This window comes from Aquarana catesbeiana, linkage group LG13 (genome assembly GCF_042186555.1).
Source record: "Aquarana catesbeiana isolate 2022-GZ linkage group LG13, ASM4218655v1, whole genome shotgun sequence".
Lineage (NCBI taxonomy): Eukaryota > Metazoa > Chordata > Amphibia > Anura > Ranidae > Aquarana > Aquarana catesbeiana.
Window position 1 is genome coordinate 9,860,979 of NC_133336.1, and position 19,332 is coordinate 9,880,310.

The 19,332-nt window shown below is 46.1% G+C and overlaps 1 protein-coding gene across 2 annotated transcripts in view; it reads left to right on the forward strand.

Moving 5' to 3' along the window:
• The window catches only part of LOC141117264 (NACHT, LRR and PYD domains-containing protein 3-like), a 157,959-nt gene that overhangs the window by 22,111 nt on the left and 116,516 nt on the right, over positions 1-19,332 (forward strand). For both annotated transcript variants that reach the window (XM_073610028.1, XM_073610027.1), the window contains exon 2: positions 6,369-6,491. In XM_073610028.1, coding sequence (XP_073466129.1) covers positions 6,455-6,491 — 37 coding nt within the window. In that variant the 5' untranslated portion in view covers positions 6,369-6,454. The remainder of the gene's footprint in view (positions 1-6,368; positions 6,492-19,332) is intronic.

A 19,332-nucleotide genomic window follows, 5' to 3' on the forward strand; every position in this document is an offset into this window, starting at 1 on the left:
CTTGAGCCCTTAGCCTGGCTAAAGGAGGAGCCAGGACCTTTCTAAATACTTGAGGTGCAGTAGCTAGACCGAAAGGCAGAGCTACAAACTGGAAATGAAGATTTTCTACCTCGAAGCATAGAAATTTCTGGTGAGCTGGAAAAATCGGTACATGGAGATAAGCATCCTTGATGTCGATTGACGCCAGAAGTTCAGTTCTCCCCCTTGTAGGATGGAGACTACTGTTTGGATTGACTCCATGCGAAAAGAACGGATATTCAAAAACCGGTTTAGATCTTTGAGATCTAAAATGGGTCTGACATCCCCGCTTGGTTTTGGAACCGTGAACAGGTTTAATTAAAACCCCAAACCTTGCTCTTCCAGTGGGATCACCTATCTTACTCTTTGAGACAAGAGATGATCCAAGGCTAGAAAGAGAGACTTCTTTATCACTGGATCTCTGGGAATGTTTGATCTGAGAAAACGAGGAGGTGGTAACTCTCGGAACTCTAGTTTGTATCCTAGAGAAATTGAGGAAGCCACCCATCTGCCTTGACATTGTTCCTGCCAGATCTTTGAAAACTGTAGAAGCCTTCCCTCCACTCGAGCGAGTGGGGGCGCACCTTCATAAGGAGGCTTTAGTATTCTGTTTTGTGGGTTTCTTCCTCCAGGTCTTTTTTTGGCCCTGAGACTGACTCTGAGGTTTACCTCTTGAATCTGACAGTGGAGGCCGTCGAGACTGCTTGGAGGCTTATGCCCATGGCACTGGAGAAGAAGCATGTTTAAAGGAAAAATGCTTAAACTTCTTTTTAACTGGTAAAAGGGAACTTTTCCTATTAGAAATTCTTCGATTATACTTATCTAGATCGTCTCCAAATAACCGTTCACCATGAAAAGGGGAACTGGCCAAGAGCTTTTTGCATGGCACTTCGGCTGACCAATTTTTCAACCATAAGATTCTACACACATGTACCAGCCCTAGCATGAGGCCTGGAGAATAGAATCTTTCATAGCATCTACTGTAAAACATAACTCTTCTGATATCCCGCCCAACTCCTGGGCCTGCTGATCTGGAATAACTTTGAGTACCTCTATAAACTGGTCCTTTAAGGACTGAGATACTCCAATCGCTGCCAGTGCAGGTTGAATGACTGAACCTGCCAGCGCAATATAGTTTTTAAAAAGGAACTCCAACTTCTTATGCGTTGGATCCTTTAGCATATGAGCATTGCCTACTGGACAAGTCAGATTTTTATTTTCAGATGATATAGCAGCGTCAATTGCTGGAATTACCCATTTCTTAATAAAATCTTCCTCCATAGGATAAAGTAATGAAAACTTTTCCTGAGGAAAAAACTGTTTGTCTAGGTGCTCACACTCAGAATACATTAGCTTCCTTAGCCATGAATGGATAGGAAAAGAATGAACAGATTGGGAAAGGTTTAGTGAACCCAAACCAGAAGTGGGCTCATCGACTGACTGCGTTATTGGTAGTAAAAATGTGGAGCGGGCCAATTCAGTGAGAGACTTTACCAACAATCTTTCCTGTGAACCTGACACTTCTGTATCAGGTTCTTCGGAAGAGGAGACTTCAGCCTCTTCCTGGTCCTTTGAAAGAATTTCATCATCTCTTGCTCCTTGTTCCTCAGCAAGAGGGTCCTGGGCAATGGACAGGGACCTGCTGTGCTTAGTCCCACTCTGGGATGCAATTAAAGCATCAATTTTTTGCTCCAAGCTTAAAATGGTTGAAGAAAAAACCTCCTTAGTGATATACACAGGGGCTGCAGTGTTAAGAGCAGCTGCAACACTTGCCCCTCCTGATGGCTCACTCTGACCAGCCATATTACTCTCAGGGGGGATGCCATCTTTTTTGTGATGGTTCTAGGCTTCCTTGTGACTGTAGCAGTCCTTTTAGAGCCCTTTTTTGAGTTGTTTTTTACCCCACTTCCGACCATAGCCGATGTACAAAGCAGAGGTACTACCAGAAGGAATGCATCCACTGCTTGAGCACTAATCCAGCCCTGTCGCTGCTATTAATGCTCAGCCTGATGCAGTAGTAAATGTGTCAAAAGGAATGCCTGTGTCACCAAACCTCTTATATGCCACTTTTGCTCTTGTGTCCCTCCTGCAGCATATAACAGCACAAATGGTGGCTTTTAAAACATACCTTCCCGCGCTGGATATTGGAGGATGCCAATGCCGCGCTAAGACCCGCCCCCCATCGCCTACGGCCCTTCCCCTCTTTTTTTTTTTTAAAAGAGCGATTTCCCGCATGAGCGCGGGCTCCTGAATACACAGGGAGGAAGGAGAAATGGCAGGGGGGGTCTGGAAACAGCCCGTTTAAAAAAAAACCCTCTTGTGGCGCTCTTTCCCTGAGAAGAGGGGAAGAAAAAACGGCATAGGGGGGCGTCTGGTGGGGAGAGGGAACCCCCCCAGACTTACCAGAGGTCTGCTGCTTGGCTGGAGGAAGAAGAACTGCAGCTTCCTAGACACACTGTGGGCTTTCTGAGAAGCATGAGACTGTAAGTACTCAATACAGCCCCCAGTGGTGACACATGGGCATGACAACACTTACTAAATTTAAAGGAGACATTTCATAAGAAAAATTTCAAAAAAATCTTAGAAAACTCCACTTACCTTTCCCGCCGCAGGGTTTTCTGTGGTAAACCAACAGACCTAATCTTCACCCTTCACGGTGAGTTCTGTTAAACCTTCAGGAGCTGGGGATCCTCGAGGAAACCCACAATCCTGGACCTGTAATAGCACCACCGCCAGTAAAAACTTTATGGCCTTAGAACCAAAAAGTACTGGATCTCACGGTCCACCTCTCTAAAAAGAGAAGCGTTACAGGCAAGACCTAATTTCTTCGGATACAAGACCCAGGTACCATTCAATTCGGCCAAAAAGACACTTTGAATGGATCTGGCTGCATGGCTAGCCCCAGCAAGGATTGCTTCAGAGGAGCTCAGCACAGCAAATCTTTACTCGTGACCAACACCTTAGACACAGGCGAAAAAACTGAGGTACTCTCAGTAGTGGGAGGGGTTATATAGGGAGTGCCCTTTTTGTCTTAGGGCGTGGCAGTGTCCATTACCTGAAGGTGGCCTATAACCGACATAATAACTACTATGGCTCTGTGTCCCGTGATGTACGATAAGAAAGTGCGATTTCACAGGGATAATCTGGGGGTGGTGCAGGTTATCAACAAAGTATTGGCTGCGTCCGGCTACTCAGACACCTAGTTTTGCATCGTCTACAGCTGAATTTTTTTATTTAAGCTGTCCACCTCCCGGGAGTGGAAAACGTCATTATTGACGCTTTGTCTCACTTTCAGTGGGACAAGTTCCGGGAGTTGGCACCGGAGGCGGAGCAATGCAGGGTTCCTTGTCCCAAATGGCTGTGGAGAGTTGCATTGGACGATTATCCAGATGGATCAGACAGTCGTGAGCGCAGCAACATGGGCGGCTTATACTAGGGTATAGCGGGAATGCTTGTCCCTGTTGCAGCAAATCACGAGTGGTGGGGAAGGTCAGGACTGGAGGTTAATGGTGCTGTACTTCGTTTTGTGAAATTTTGAAGCTGGGGTGTCGGTGTTGGGTTAGAGAGGAAGTTAGCGGGGTTGGCTTTTTGGTTTAAATTTCAGGGTTGCCCAGACTTCACAGGTGCCCTGTTTCTTTTGAGCTTTTGGGGAGGTTATTGGCGCAGCTGGTTCAGATGTGTTCGTCTCAATATGAGGTGGTGTTGTTCAAAGCGGCATTCTCCCTGGCGTTCTTTGGGGCTTTTCGGATTAGTGAATTAGTTAACCCTTCCAAAAAGTTACAGGGAGCTTAAGGGTGACTGAGGTCATCTGTGGTGATGATAGGTTGTCCATACGGGTGTGCAGATCAAAAACGGACCAGTGCGGCAAGGGCAAGACGGTGGGGGTATTTTCACTACCAGGTTCTCCCTTGTGCCTAGTGGGGTTAGTTAAGGGATTCCTTGCGGTACGACCAGACGTGGCGGGGTCCTTCTTAGTTCACCGGGATGGCATCTCTTTGTTGAGATTTCAATTCATTGCAGTTTTTTAAAAATGTTTGTTGGCTCTGGGTTTGGGGGATCAAAAATTTTCCTCTCATTCGTTTTGCATTGGAGCTACTATGGAGGCGGTCAGCTGGGGTTTGTACGAGGAAGCAGTCAAACGCATTGGGAGATGGGAATCACAGCGGTTCAAATCTTATGTGCGCCCCCACATACTGTCAGTATAGTGGGGTAGGGAGTGCATAAGATGTGTGAGCATCCTCGGGCGTGCATTTATTGTTATGTGGGTTGTTTTCTTTTCTTTCAGGAGGAACCCAAGGCCTGGTCTGGATATTGGGCCATTCCTATGTTTTTTGGGGGGCAAGGAGGGCAGATGTGTGGCCCGAGGGGAGACAATTGGGCATTTCAAGACAGGAAGCATATATTAGGTGGCTGGGGGTACCAGGGATGCTATGGAGCAGGACAGTTCCAGAAGTGCACAGATCTATATGCCGCCTGACATTATAGTGTTACATGTGGGGGGCAATGATTTAGGGCTCAGGTCTATGTTGGATATTGTGCGGGATATCAAGTTTGATTTCTTGCGGCTCCGCATGGCATTTCCAGAGATGCTAATAGTGTGGTCCGACATTGTAGCGCCGACTACTTGGAGATTGGCCCGGTCAGTGGAGTGGATCAATAAGGCCAGGAAGATAGTGAATGGGTTGTTTGTAGGGATGTTAGTAGATTTGTTGTCCGGAATGGGGGGTTGGCGATCAGACACTTGGAGCTGGAAGTAGAGACCTGGTGGTACCTTCGGAGTGATGGGGTACACCTCAATGCTGTGGGGATTGATATGTGGGCTTTAGGTTTACAGGATGGGATCCAGAGAGCATTGAGGGTGTGGCGGTAAACACAAGGGTAAGGTTTTCCCCTGGTGTGCTGTGGTGGGTTTTTAGCCTTTGCGGGTGAAGGAAGAAACCTAGGATACGGAAGAGTTCGGGACCCATCGGTGGTATGGGTCCCGTTGGTGGTATTCCATACGATGGTTTAGCTGGACTTTGGTTAACGGGTGCACTGCGGTCAGTGTTTGGTTGTCTCTGGTTGTCTTTGGTATCGCAGTGCTGGATTGGATCATGTGGCAAGCTTGGGGTTCCTTGCAAAGACCAATGCAAATATGTGAATGATGGGTGGTGGTTTAACGGATGTTTCTTTATACAGTTATGTAAATTTACTTGAGTTGTTAATAAAAATGGCTGCTATGGCCAATATTTACTCCAGCTTGGTGTGGTCTGCATTTATGGGTAAGGGTACGGTTAAAGTACAGCTGGGTATTGGTCTGGCAGATAGATGGTAAGTATGTGGCATCTGTTATACAATGTCATGTTCTGTGCCATTTGCCAAGAAAAAAAAAAATATGTGCCCGGATTTCATTTTAAAAATCTGGTCACCTAATTATATGAGTAGATTGTTGAGGAGCACAGCGGTGGATTAATACACATTATAAATACTTTGATTATATGTTTATTTTATTGTACTTTTCAATTCTTTGTCACAGATTCATTTATTGTAATACATTGTATGCAGAGTGGAGTGGATTGGATGAGAATAGCGCTGCACCATTTATGTATGGAATGGGCTGTTGCTGAAATAACTAAATAGACTGTTAATTCCCCTGGAGTGAATCAGCAGGAGCTGTATACAGGAACCAAGTGTGTGCAGGTGGAAGGAAGAAGAAGACCTTTGTAAATAGGGAGAAAGTTGTTCCCTTTTGTCCTTGTTCTGGACATTTTCAAATTGGGCAACCCATAATTCCCTCCCCCATCCAGTTATCATCCCCTAAATAAAACAACGACAAAAAAACAAGCCAAGGACTGTTGTCTGTGTTTGAGTGCATGAAGGAAATGCTGTGTGCCTGGCTGTAAAGTAGTGGGGGACCTTATCTCAGCAGCTCCTACGAGGGTGTGCTACACGTGTCTATGGACAACAAAACCACACCTGACTTGTGTTCTGTTCCTTACAGCATGCATTGCAGTGTTGAGGGTCGGGTGCTTTTTTTCCCCTCTGTATGTGTTTTGGGGCGCCATTAAAAATAGATGACAATGCCCCCAATAGTGCCCACATCACATGTTGTACAAAGTGTAAAGGTATAAAAAATCAAAACCCCCGTGCTAAAGGTGCTAATTAGTGATTAGGCTTATGCATTTAATTTTCTATGCGCAGCATTTGTACTTTATTGTATTGATCTAGGCCTGTCAGCGCTGTGGTATTTATACCCTTTTTTTTCCAAAGTGTAAAGGTGGTCTTAGAGAATGACGGCATTGCTCTTTTCTTGGTGACAGATTGTTTCTCATAATTCTATACACATTTATTGAAATATATTATTATTGCAGACTAATTAAAAGGGAAAATTCTGTCATACGTCTCGGTGGATGCAATGAACTGATTTCTGCTCCAGATGAATGATCACAAATAAAATATGGAATGGATAAGTTCCGTCTTCAAGACTGAGCCTGGTAAGCAGCAATTGTTACCTTGTATTTCTATCATCTTTAAAGCTATATAACCTAATTTACATATATATTCAATTGTATTTTATGCTCTAGTTAGGCTTAAAGTGATTGTAAACCCTCACCTTGTAAAACAACCCATTCAGTTTAACCGCTTCCAGACCACCCCATAGAAGATATACTGCTACCGGCCCTCCTATACAGGATCATGTGTATATATATATATATCTATATATATAGATATATATATAGATATATATATAGATATATATATATCTATATATATATCTATATATATAGATATCTCTCTCTCTCTCTCTCTCTCTCTCTCTTTCTATATATATATATATATATATATATATATATATATATATATATATATATATATATATATATATATATATGTGATTCTTCACTTACGCCTATTGGCGTAAGTGCTCACGGGGGAAGGGATGGAGTGATGGACTCACCCGGGAAAGAGGCTTTTGGAGGGGACTGAATGCTAGCCTCTTGCCTACCAACTATGGGCCCTGGCATTTGAGGGAGCTACAAGCATTTAGGAACATATTCTGTTACAAATATGTAATGCAAAAGGACATTATTACGAAGGTCATGATGGTCTCTGCCAGCTTGGGACTCAGTGGACAGATGTATGTGAAAGGAATGCTGACTAATGAGATCTGGAAAGCCTGGGTCTATTGGGGGATGTGTTTCTACTTATGCATACCCCCCAACCGTCCCAGATTGCCTGTGAAAGTCCGGCTGTGGGAGGTCTGTCCTGCATCCCGGGCACCTTCATTCCGGGACAATACATTGTCCCAGATTAGCCCCCTTGGCCAATCTGATGCCCCCTAAAAAATGACGCCGCATTGCCGCTGTGCCCGCTGCCTGGCTCACTGCCAAAACTCAGCCCGCCGACTCCGGGTCTTCCCTGAAGGCTGTTCCTGTCACTGGAAGAAAGGTAGAAGAAATGCTCCCTGCACTGCCCTGAGGACGCTCATGGTCACTATGCTCTCTACCATACACCCCCTCCAGTCATGCTGTACAGTCCCCCCATACTGCCCTCCACTACCCCCCATTATACTTCCCCCCTCCCATTATACTGCCCTCCACTGCCCCCTCCCATTATAATGCCCTCCACTGCCACCCCTCCCATTATACTGCCCTCCACTAACACCCCTCCCATTATACTGCCCTCCACTACCACCCCTCCCATCATACTGTCCTCCACTAACCCCCATCCCATTATACTGCCCTCCACTACCACCCCCTCCCATCATACTGCCCTCCACTACCACCCCTCCCATCATACTACCCTCCACTAACCCCCCTCCCATTATACTGCCCTCCACTACCACCTCCTCCCATCATATTGCCCTCCACTGCCACCCCTCCCATCACACTACCCTTCACTACCTCCACTCCTATCATACTGCCCTCCACCCCATCATACTGCCCCCCACTGCCACCCCTCCCATCACACTACCCTCCACTACCTCCACTCCCATCATACTGCCCTCCACCCCATCATACTGCCCCCCACTGCCACCCCTCCCATCACACTACCCTCCACTACCTCCATTCCCATCATACTGCCCTCCACCCCATCATACTTCCCCCCACTGACACCCTGTTAGGTACCTGGAGTAGAGCCTGACGTGTAGGAGAAGACCTCTCATACAGCGCTGGTTCAGGAGCCACTGGAATGGGAACAGTGGTCTCTGGAACACAGTGGGGTAGGAGTGCCTGTTTGAGGTAAGTCTCTGATGCTGAGATGAGGGAGAGATTCCACTGGGATGGCTGGATTGCGATCTCGTTAAGACTTGAAGACAGTAGACTGGGTGCTGGAGATGCAGGAAGCACTGGAACTGAGCTACAGGTGCAAAGGAATAACAGCAGGCACAAGCAGGGTCAAAACAATCCGGGTCAGCAGGCAGATAACACAGGCAATATCGGCAGGCAGAGGCAGAGTCAGTAGGCAGGCAGAGGTCGGCAATGGTATCAGGCAGGAGCAGTAGGATCATCAGGCAGGCCGGGTCGGATAGGAGCAGGACGGATGGTCAGACAAGCCGGGTCAATCAGGAAACAATCAGTCAATCAGATGCAGGTTCAAGATCACAGAGCTGAGACGAAGCAGCAATGTGCCAGAGGCACAGGGGAACCTTTTTGCGTCCTTTGGCGCCAAACGGCGCTAACGTGAACGCGCGTGCGCACAAGCGCCGCGTACCCGCGCACGCCCGAGCGCCGTGCTAACGCCTGGGAACATCAGGATTCTGCTGAGGAGCTTGCACGGGAGCGCGCCGGCGCATAGGCGTACGCCAACGCCCAGATCTTGCGCCAACGGCTCCCTGACACACCCCTCCCATCTTACTGCCCTCCACTGACAGCCCTTCCCATCATACTACACTCCACCCCATCATACTGCCCTCCACTGCCACCCCTCCCATCATACTGCCCTCCACTGCCACCAACTCCCATCAAAAACTGTAAAGAAAACTCTAAAAAATAAAATTGTAAAATCAAATATAATGGTAACAAATACTAAAAAATAATAAAAAAATAACAAAAATTAAAAACTATTGATCCTGTCCACTGCCCTACTGATTATGTACACTGCTCTACTGGTCATTTCTAGTACTCTACTGACCACGTCCACTGCCCTACTGACCACGTCCACTGCCCTACTGTCCACCTCCACTGCTCTACTGACCACGTCCACTGCCCTACTGACCACGTCCACTGCCCTACAGACCATGTCCACTGCCCTATTGACCATGTCCACTGCCCTACTGACAATATCCACTGCCCTACTGACCATGTAAAATCAAATATAATGGTAACAAATACTAAAAAATAATTTAAAAAAAATAACAAAAATTAAAAACTGCTGATCCCGTCCACTGCCCTACTGATCACTTTATGCTCTACTGACCATGTCCACTGCCATACTGACCACGTCCACTGCCCTACTGACCACTTTATGCTCTACTGACCATGTCCACTGCCCTACTGACTGACACCATTCACAGTCCACACTGACACCACTGGCAGAACTACCAGCAAAGGTTGCACTTGTGACTGGGCCCTGGCCTTCTGCCACCATGGCGGGGCCCAAGACTGCAGGACTGCACAACATGTGAAAGGGATCAGCTGTGGGACCATAGCTCATTCCAGTACCCTGCACCCTGTATATAGCTCATCCCAGAACCCTGCACCCTGTATATAGCTCATCTCAGGACCCTGCACCCTGTATATAGCTCATCTCAGAACCCCCCACCCTGTATATAGCTCATCCCAGAACCCTGCACCCTGTATATAGCTCATCTCAGAACCATGCACTCTGTACATAGCTCATCCCAGAACCCTTCACTCTGTACATAGCTCATCCCAGAACCCTGCACTCTGTACATAGCTCATCTCAGAACCCTGCAGATAGCTCATCCCAGAACCCTGCACTCTGTACATAGCTACTCCCAGAACCCTGCACTCTGCATGCAGCTCATCCCAGAACCCTGCACTCTGTACACAGCTCATCCCAGAACCCTGCACTCTGTACATAGCTCATCCCAGAACCTTGCACTCTGTACATAGCTCACCTCAGAACCCTGCACTCTGTACATAGCTCATATCAGAACCCTGCGCTCTGTACATAGCTCATCTCAGAACCCTACACTCTGTACATAGCTCAACCCAGAACCATGCACTCTGTACATAGTTAATCCCAGAACCCTGCAGTCTGTACACAGCTCATCCTACAACCCTGCACTCTGTATATAGCTCATCCTACAACCCTGCACTCTGTATATAGATCATCCTACAACCCTGGACTCTGTATATAGCTCATTCTACAACCCTGCACTCTGTACATAGCTCATCCCAAAACCCTGCACTCTGTACATAGCTCATCCCAGAACCCTGCACTATGTACGTAATGCACTCCAAACACTGCATGCTTTTAGAATTTTTTAAAATGAATGTGCTGGGGTTTGTATGTATCCATGAGACTCTTGCTTGTGGAACAATAATAAAAGCATATTTTATAGGTACAAGGAAGCCCGAGTTTTGTTTAATGACGCCCTTAAGCTCCTCCCACTGTCAGAAGTTTGACCATGCCCACATTTGCCGCAGCGCGCTATGCAAGGTTACTTCCTTCCTTAAGTGTCCCTCATTCTGAAGTTCAAAAGTTGGGAGGTATGCCTATGTGTATTGTAAGTTGTGAGTTAGGAGATAGCAAGGCTGCCCTGAAAGGTCATATCTCTGAGTCACCAAGTCTGGGTAAATAATCTGTAAACTAGCTTATGTTAATTAGGTTTCTGGTTACAGTTTGTATTGTCATCCTGCTGTATATATTTGTATGTCCTCTCAAATAAATCAGTCCATGTTCAGCAACCAAATGAGTATTGTCTTGATTGTGGTTATCAGCATCTGATATCTATATTCAGACTGGGAGGAAGCGGTATATGATGAAAGCACTCAAGCGGAGTGTGGGACGTTTCATTACATTACAGGCAAGCAGTAGAATGCTTTCTGCAGTCTGGGACATCCAAACCTCCACCTGGATCCAAGATCCGGATAGCAGGAGAGGAGAGGAGAGGTACAGATACCAGCCGCCGTATCAGTAGGCAAGAGGCTAGCATTCAGCCCCCTCCAAAAGTCTCTGTCCCGTGTGAGTTTTTCACAGGGGGCTTTTCCTATCTTGACTGGATATCACATGACATCCTGTCAGGAAGCGCCTATTGCGGGGCTGCACAACGGCACGATCTGTCACCGGCCATATCCACGGGACACAGCTGATGACTCGCCAGAGTATTGGCTCACTGCCGGTATCATGTGACCGACATGACCAATCACAGCAGGTCACTTGACAGTTGTACACAATGGATGGCTTTCTTCCATGCCATCCATTGTGTACAATTCTGTGATTGGTCAATTTGATCACATAGTACAGACAGGGCCAATCGCAGCAGATCTGTACCATGTGATTAGCTGTGGCCAATCACAGGTAATCACAAAAAACAAAGTAAATGATTCAGTTTCATTCAGTAAAATGATTGCTTATAGCAGGCATGTCCAAAGTCTGGCCTGGTTTCAAACAGCCCCACTGGTGAGAAAACTGGAGATTCTCCTGTATGTAATCTGTCGGCACTCGTCCCGCCCCCTCCATGTCCCCTCTGAGGCTGCAGATGGGCATTGATCAGGCTGTACTGATGGCAATGGTGAGACTGCATTCAGGGCAAATGTGAGTCTGCATTCATGGCAATGGGGCAGCTGCATTCATCACAATGGTGAGGCTGCATTCATAGCAATGGTGAGGCTTTCATGGCAAAGGTGAGTCTGCATGAGTCTGCATGCATGGCAATGGTGAGGCTGCATTCATGGCAATGGGGGGTTTCATTCATGGCAATGGTGAGACTGCATTCATGGCAATGATGAGGCTGCATTCATGGCAATGTTGAGGCTGCATTCATGGCAATGTTGAGGCTGCATTCATGGCGATGGTGAGGCTGCATGCATGGCAATGGTGAGGCTGCATTCATGGCAATGCGGGGGCTGCATTCATCTTAATGGTGAGGCTGCATTCATGGCAATGGTGAGTCTGAATTCATGGCAATGGTGAGGCTGCATTCATGGAAATGGGGAGGGGCTGCATTCATGGCAATGGTGAGGCTGCATTCATGGCAATGGTGAGGCTGCATTCATAGCAATGGTGAGGCTGCATTTATGGCAATGGTGAGGCTGCATTTATGGCAATGGTGAGGCTGCATTCATGGCAATGGAGGGCTGCATTCATGGCAATGGTGGGGCTGCAATCATGGCAATGGGGGGCTGCATTCATGGCAATGGTGAGACTGCATTAATGGCAAGGGGGGGCCTGCATTCATGGCAATTGTGAGGCCGCAGATGGGCACTGACCCTTATTTTGCTTCACAGTTCTTTATTTAAAATTTAAGTTTTTTCCTGAAACTTTTCTCTTGAAGGTGCGTGTTATACGCTGATAAAAACGGTATATACAAATAGCACACCCAAGCTCATCTCTTCACCACACACAGCCACAAATGCAAGAGAATTCTTGTTGGGCCGTGTATTAGTGCTCGGATGAACACACTTAGACTGAATTTTAATGGTTCAAAGAATGTCAGGCAAAATGGTCGGCCCTCACGCATGTTCACTTCATCAAATCTGGCCCTCTTTGAAAAATGTTTGGACACCCCTGGCTTATAGCAATGCAATGCATCACTTCCCTAGAGTAGTAAAATGTTACTACGGTATCATTATATTGCTCTGGTCATGTGTTAAAAAAATCATTCAAAATGTAATAAAACATTTAAAAAATAAAAATATCTAATGGTTTTTTTCTCATACTGTCACCAGTCAGTGTCCCTGATCACTGCAACACCAGTTATATGATGACACTGTACTGCACTGGTGGCAGTACGGTATGTAAAAAAAAAAATGTGAAAAATATAGGTTTTTTTTCCACAAGAAAAGTTTTATTTACCATAATAAAGTTGTATTTACAATAATTTAGCAGATCAGTCGAAATTGATGCCATGACCTCGTTATACAATTGACTGACATAGGTTATTTGTAGGATATGGGTCATGACATCAAGGGTGGAGGGAGACTCCTTAACATAAAAGTTTATAAAAGAAAATAAACGCTACAGGAACACTTGACAATATTACAACTTTGGGTAACAGAATCTGGTTCAGGTCAAGTATTAGTAGTAGCGATGATAGTAACATCGAGACCAATATCATCAGGTCTAACCATGGCGGTAGTAGAGTCATTAAACTCGACCTTTGTTTGTTCAAGAGCGTTCCTGACTGAATGTAGTGGGGCGTCAAATTTTTCGGGTATGTAGATAGAAGGGGAAAACAGTGGGGGGGGGGATAGAGGGGAAGCTGGGCCAGAATAAGATAAGCAAAGGGAGAGGGGAGGGCGGGTGGTGGGGGGGTGGGGGCTGCTTTCTGATTTGATGTCCCAACCTGAGGTAAAGGCGTAGAACTTTCTATCAGGTATTCTGGGTGGTTGTGTTCAGAGAAGGAAAGTAGGAGCCATAGCTCTCGGTTGACTTAAAATGAATCCAGCAAGCCCAGGTGTTCATGAATTTTTGTATGCGCTCTTGGGAAGTGTGGATCAGTTCCTCCAACTCTTCTATCTTAGATATTTTTACCAGCCATTCCCTGATTGATGGTATGTCCGCTGATTGCCAGTGAACTGGAATGCAGAATCTGGCAACATGTGCATAGCCAGCGATTTTGATAGTCTTGCTGAGGAAGAGACGTGTGGTATAAGAGATATTGTGAGGGTTTGTAGCCCAGCGTGTACTTGGTGACTCGTGTTATTAGGGCGTGTACCTCCCTCCAAAATGGTTGGAGCAATGCACAGTCCCACCAGATGTGGAGCATGGAGCCTTCTGCTTTTTTGCATCTCCAGCAGATATTTGGAAATGTAGGGGAGAATTTGTATAATCGGGCTGGGGTTCTATACCATTGAGTTGCGATTTTGTAGCCATTTTCCTGAATTGCTACATTCAGCGAGCCTTTGTGTGTGTGTTTGTAAATATCGTCCCAGTTTTCATCAGTAAGTGTCAATTGTAGGTCCCTTTCCCAAGATATACGTGAGGCATCTTTTTGTTTGGGGGGCGTGGAGTCTTCTTGGAGTATGGAGTATATTTATGATATGAGATGTCTTTGTGGCGAGTTCCGTGAGCACAGGGATTCAAATGATGTGAGTTGCCTAGTCCATGTGGTCGCTGGGTCTCGTGATGTAAGGAAATTTCTCAACTGTCTATATGATCAAAAGGGGAACGAAGTGCATGACTTAGACACCAGGTCCTCATAGGTACGTATGTGTCCTTTATGGTAAAATTGGTGTGCCCATATATCCCTGTGGGGCCATTCTTGTTGTAGAAATGCGGTTGATATCCCAGGGGGAAACTCAGGGTTTCCCCTCAGGGATGTCAGTGGGCCTGGGTCTGTGGAGAGTTTAAAGGAGCCCATTGTCTTTCTAAAGGCTGACAGTGTGGGATGTATGAAAGGGTGTGTCCTTAGGGTCTGTGGCCAGAGGGAAGGTGCCAGCCATGGGGTTATGTGTGTTGGGGTGGGTGGAGGAATCTTCCAGAGTGACCCATGTTTTCCCAGCCCTGTGGTGATTCCAGTCCACAATCCTAGTCAGGTGGCAGGCTAGATAATATTTGTGGAGGTCTGGAAGACCGATCCTACCTTTAGTTTTGGTGCTTGTAAGGCACGTGTATTTGATGCAAGGGGCATCGTTCTTCCAGATGAAGGCTGAAAACGCTTTTTTGTATGATGCAAAAAAAGAGGGGGGAAAGTGGATTGGGACCGTCTGCATTAGATAAAGTAGGCGGGGGAGAATGATCATCTTTATTAGAGCTGAGCATCCAAATCAGGATACATTAAGGTTGGTCCAATCCTTCAGATCTACTTGGATCCGGGAGAGGGCTGCTAGGAAGTTATGGCTATAAAGAGCAGACGTTTTACTGGTGATTTGGATGCCAAGGTAGGTGATGGCCTCCCTTTTCCATAGGAATGGGAATGATTCCTGACAGTGGAAAACCTCCTGTTGGGGGAGTGAGATGTTCAAGGCATAAGATTTGGAGTAGTTAATTTTAGGATTTAACAGGACTCTGAAATGTCTTACGTCTTTCAGTAGGTTGGGCAAAGATAGACGAGGTGATTGTAGAGTAAGTAAGATATCGTCAGCGAAGGCGGCTACTTTAAAGTCTTTGTTCACTATGGAGATGCCCTTGATGTCTGGGTTGGATCTTAGTCTGTTTAGGAGGGCAGCTGGACATACCCCAGATCGATATCCCTGAATGGTATGCCTTTTACTTCCCCACAGAGCCGAGGAAGCCGGTCACCCACAAACCTTCTCCTAAAGCACAAAGGCAAAAATCCATATTGTCTATCCCTTGTTTTCAGCAGGCTGATGCAAATGGGGGATGCCTGGGAAGGTTTGGTGGATTTGCTGTCAGAGGGTGCGTAGGAGGCAAGGACAGCTAATGATGCAGTTCAGGGAAATGTTCATCTCGAGCTTCGTGAGTAAGTAAGGAACAACACTTCCTGTGGGGAAGGAGTCTGAGGTACAGTTCTGCAGTCCCATTCATTGTCTTGCGTAGTTGAACTTTTCTCGGATCATCCGGGGTACGTGGATTTCAGGCACTTAATTGGAATTATAAGTTGAATCAAATGGGGTTAGGCATCATGGCGCTCCCATCGGGGAGTGGCGACTGGTACCAGACTGCGCAGGGGTAGATTTCTACGTGAGAGTCGGTCTCCAGGAGACGTGGGGTCCAATCTGTGGCATCTGGATCTTTGCCTTTGGGCTTTAGGAGAAGGATTGTGGGAGACCGGCTTCCTTGGCTCTGTGGGAAAGTAAAAGGCATACCATTCAGGGAGTTTCATCTGCTCGTAAAAAACAGATAGATCTTCCGGAGTCCAGAGAAGTGAGGTGCGGCCTCTAGTGGAGGCAGAGAGGCAAAACAGGAACTTTCATCTATATTGGATGTTGCGAGCGCGTAAAGCCTCCAGCAGGGGGCGTAGTGTGGGCCTATTCTGTAAAGTTATTTGAGAAAGATCCTGGAATAACTTAATGTCTGTGCCATTAAACAATATGCGTCCTCTTTCTCTAGCTTTACGTAATATTTCTTCCTTAAGGGGGAAGTTTACAATGCAGCAAACAACATCCCTGGGTTGTTCAAAATCACGGAGAGGGGGTCTCAGGGCACGGTGTAACCGTTCCATCCCAATGGGGGAATCATCCGGGTGATCCAGCAGGTTGTTAAATATGGAGCAGATTGCCTATGACAATGCTGGTGTCTCTATTCCCTTGGGGACTCCCCTCATCCTGATATTGTGTCTGCATCCCCTGTTGTCTAGGTCTTCTACCTGGTGGTGGAGGTCAAAGATGAGGGGTAATTGCGAGTCATACATTTTTTGTACTTGTCTGATGGCCTCCGCTTGTATCTGGGAGGTCTGCTCTACGTCTGTGAGTCGCTGGGTCATGTTTTGAATGTCCGATTTCAGGTCGGATATGGCCGATGTGAGCATGTATGATATCCAGCGCAACCCTTTGTAGATCTTTCTGCAGATCTAGGAGGCTTGGGGCTTGATCTGGGGATCGATCGCCGTCCATCAGTGAATCAGAGATGCTGTTAGGTAGGGATGAGCTTCGAGTTCGGGTCGGACATGAGTTAGACTCGAACATCGGCTGTTCAATCGTTCACAGAAGATTGAACATTATGGGACGTTCGCGCCAAATTCAAGTGGCGCGTCATGCCCTATAATGCACGGCGTGATCGCAGTGCATTGCTGGCTGATGATTGGCCAGGCATGCACTATGACCCACATGCTTATGCCAATAACAGCGCCGTCAGCAAAGAGAGCCATAATTGGCCAAAGGCAGGGTGCCTTTGGCCAATTATGGCTCAGGGGGTTAAGTCCACGCCCTACATTAAATAAGGCCGCCTGCACGTCGGCCTTGTGTAGTGTGTTGCTGGCAGAGAGAGAGATAAAGAGAGAGAGAGAGAGTGTAATTTCATTCACTTTGAGCAGGCAGTTTATTCAGTTAGCTAGATCTTACTGCAGACCGTTCCTGCTGTACTGTTTCTAATATACTTCAGGCAGGCAGTTGATTCAGTTAGCTGCAGTGTATTTAGTATATATATAAATCCCGACTTTGTATGTATTTATATATATATATATATATATATATATATATATATATATATATATATATATATATTGTAACATCGGGGGTTGGTTTAGCTTAAAGGTAGTGCTTACCAGTGAGCCAAGTCCACGCCAGATACGCAGTTTTAAGGGCTTGTAGGCCCACTTTTATTAAAGAAAGAAAATGTCCGATAACAGAAGTGTTGCCCACACAGGGGTTTCAGCTTTCCACAGCAACAATGTAAGTTCAATCAGAAATACCAAGCCACCTGGCTCTCTTTAGCAGCACTGCTGCTCAGACTTATGCTTCAGCCCTCTCGGCTCTATAACAGAGTTCCTGTAAACCCAGTACCTCAGCACTCTTTTCCAGCCCACAGGCTTAGACCCTCTGTCTGCTCTGACAGACAGACCTGTGCAGACATGCACACTTAGTTACATAGTTACATAGTAGGTGAGGTTGAAAAAAGACACAAGTCCATCAAGTCCAACCTATGTGTGTGATTATGTGTCAGTATTACATTACATATCCCTGTATATTGCGGTCATTCAGGTGATTATCTAATAGTTTCTTGAAGCTATCAATGCTCCCCGCTGAGACCACCGCCTGTGGAAGGGAATTCCACATCCTTGCCGCTCTTACAGTAAAGAACCCTCTACGTAGTTTAAGGTTAAACCTCTTTTCTTCTAATTGTAATGAGTGGCCACGAGTCTTATTAAACTCTCTTCTGCGAAAAAGTTTTATCCCTATTGTGGGGTCACCAGTACAGTATTTGTAAATTGAAATCATATCCCCTCTCAAGCGTCTCTTCTCCAGAGAGAATAAGTTCAGTGCTCGCAACCTTTCCTCATAACTAAGATCCTCCAGACCCTTTATTAGCTTTGTTGCCCTTCTTTGTACTCGCTCCATTTCCAGTACGTCCCTCCTGAGGACTGGTGCCCAGAACTGGACAGCATACTCCAGGTGCGGGCGGACCAGAGTCTTGTAGAGCGGGAGAATTATCGTTTTATCTCTGCAGTTGATCCCCCTTTTAATGCATGCCAATATTCTGTTTGCTTTATTAGCAGCAGCTTGGCATTGCATGCCATTGCTGAGCCTATCATCCACTAGGACCCCCAGGTCCTTTTCCATCCTAGATTCCCCCAGAGGTTCTCCCCCCAGTGTATAGATTGCATTCATATTTTTGCCACCCAAATGCATTATTTTACATTTTTCTACATTGAACCTCATTTGCCATGTAGTCGCCCACCCCATTAATTTGTTCAGGTCTTTTTGCAGGATTTCCACATCCTGCGGAGAAGTTATTGCCCTGCTTAGCTTAGTATCGTCTGCACTTCTCCCTTGCTTGCCTGGACTCCTCGGGAGGGTGGAGCCCAGAACTATGGTCAGGTGTCTACAAATAGCCCAACACACACCTGACCAGTCAATATGCTGGTGAATCTCAAAATCTGGACCCAGGACTGGGGATTTCATCCCACCTAAGACACTATGGAATCTCCAAACTACAGAGCCCCATGACTGAATACCAAAACCTGGAGAAAGATGCGAAAGCAGTTTTCTCCAGTCCACATTTATGCTCTGTAGCCTTGCACCAAGCAAATGTGCATATTCTGTGTCCACTTTAACCCCATTTTCATAGTGACAGGGACTCTCACCATTACTATATATATATATATATATATATATATATATATATATATATATATATACACACACATACACTGTATCCAGTTTAGCTAGATCTCACTGCAGACTGTTCTTGGTGTACGTATTCAAATACACTTTCAGGCAGGCAGGCAAGTGATTCAGTGATCCACAGTGCATTAAATATATATACAGTCTCCAACACATATATTTATCCACTGCATTCTAGTCTAGCCAAGCCTATATCTGACTGCAGGCCATTGCTGGTGTACGTTGTCAAATACACTTTCAGGCAGGCAGGCAAGTGATTCAGTGATCCGCAGTACATAAAATATATATGCTGTCTCCTACATATATATCCACTGCATTCTAGTCTAGCCAAGCCTATATCTGACTGCAGGCCATTGCTGGTGTACGTTTTCAAATACACTTTCAGGCAGGCAGGCAAGTGATTCAGTGATCTGCAGTGCATTAAATATATATATACAGTCTCCAACATATATATATC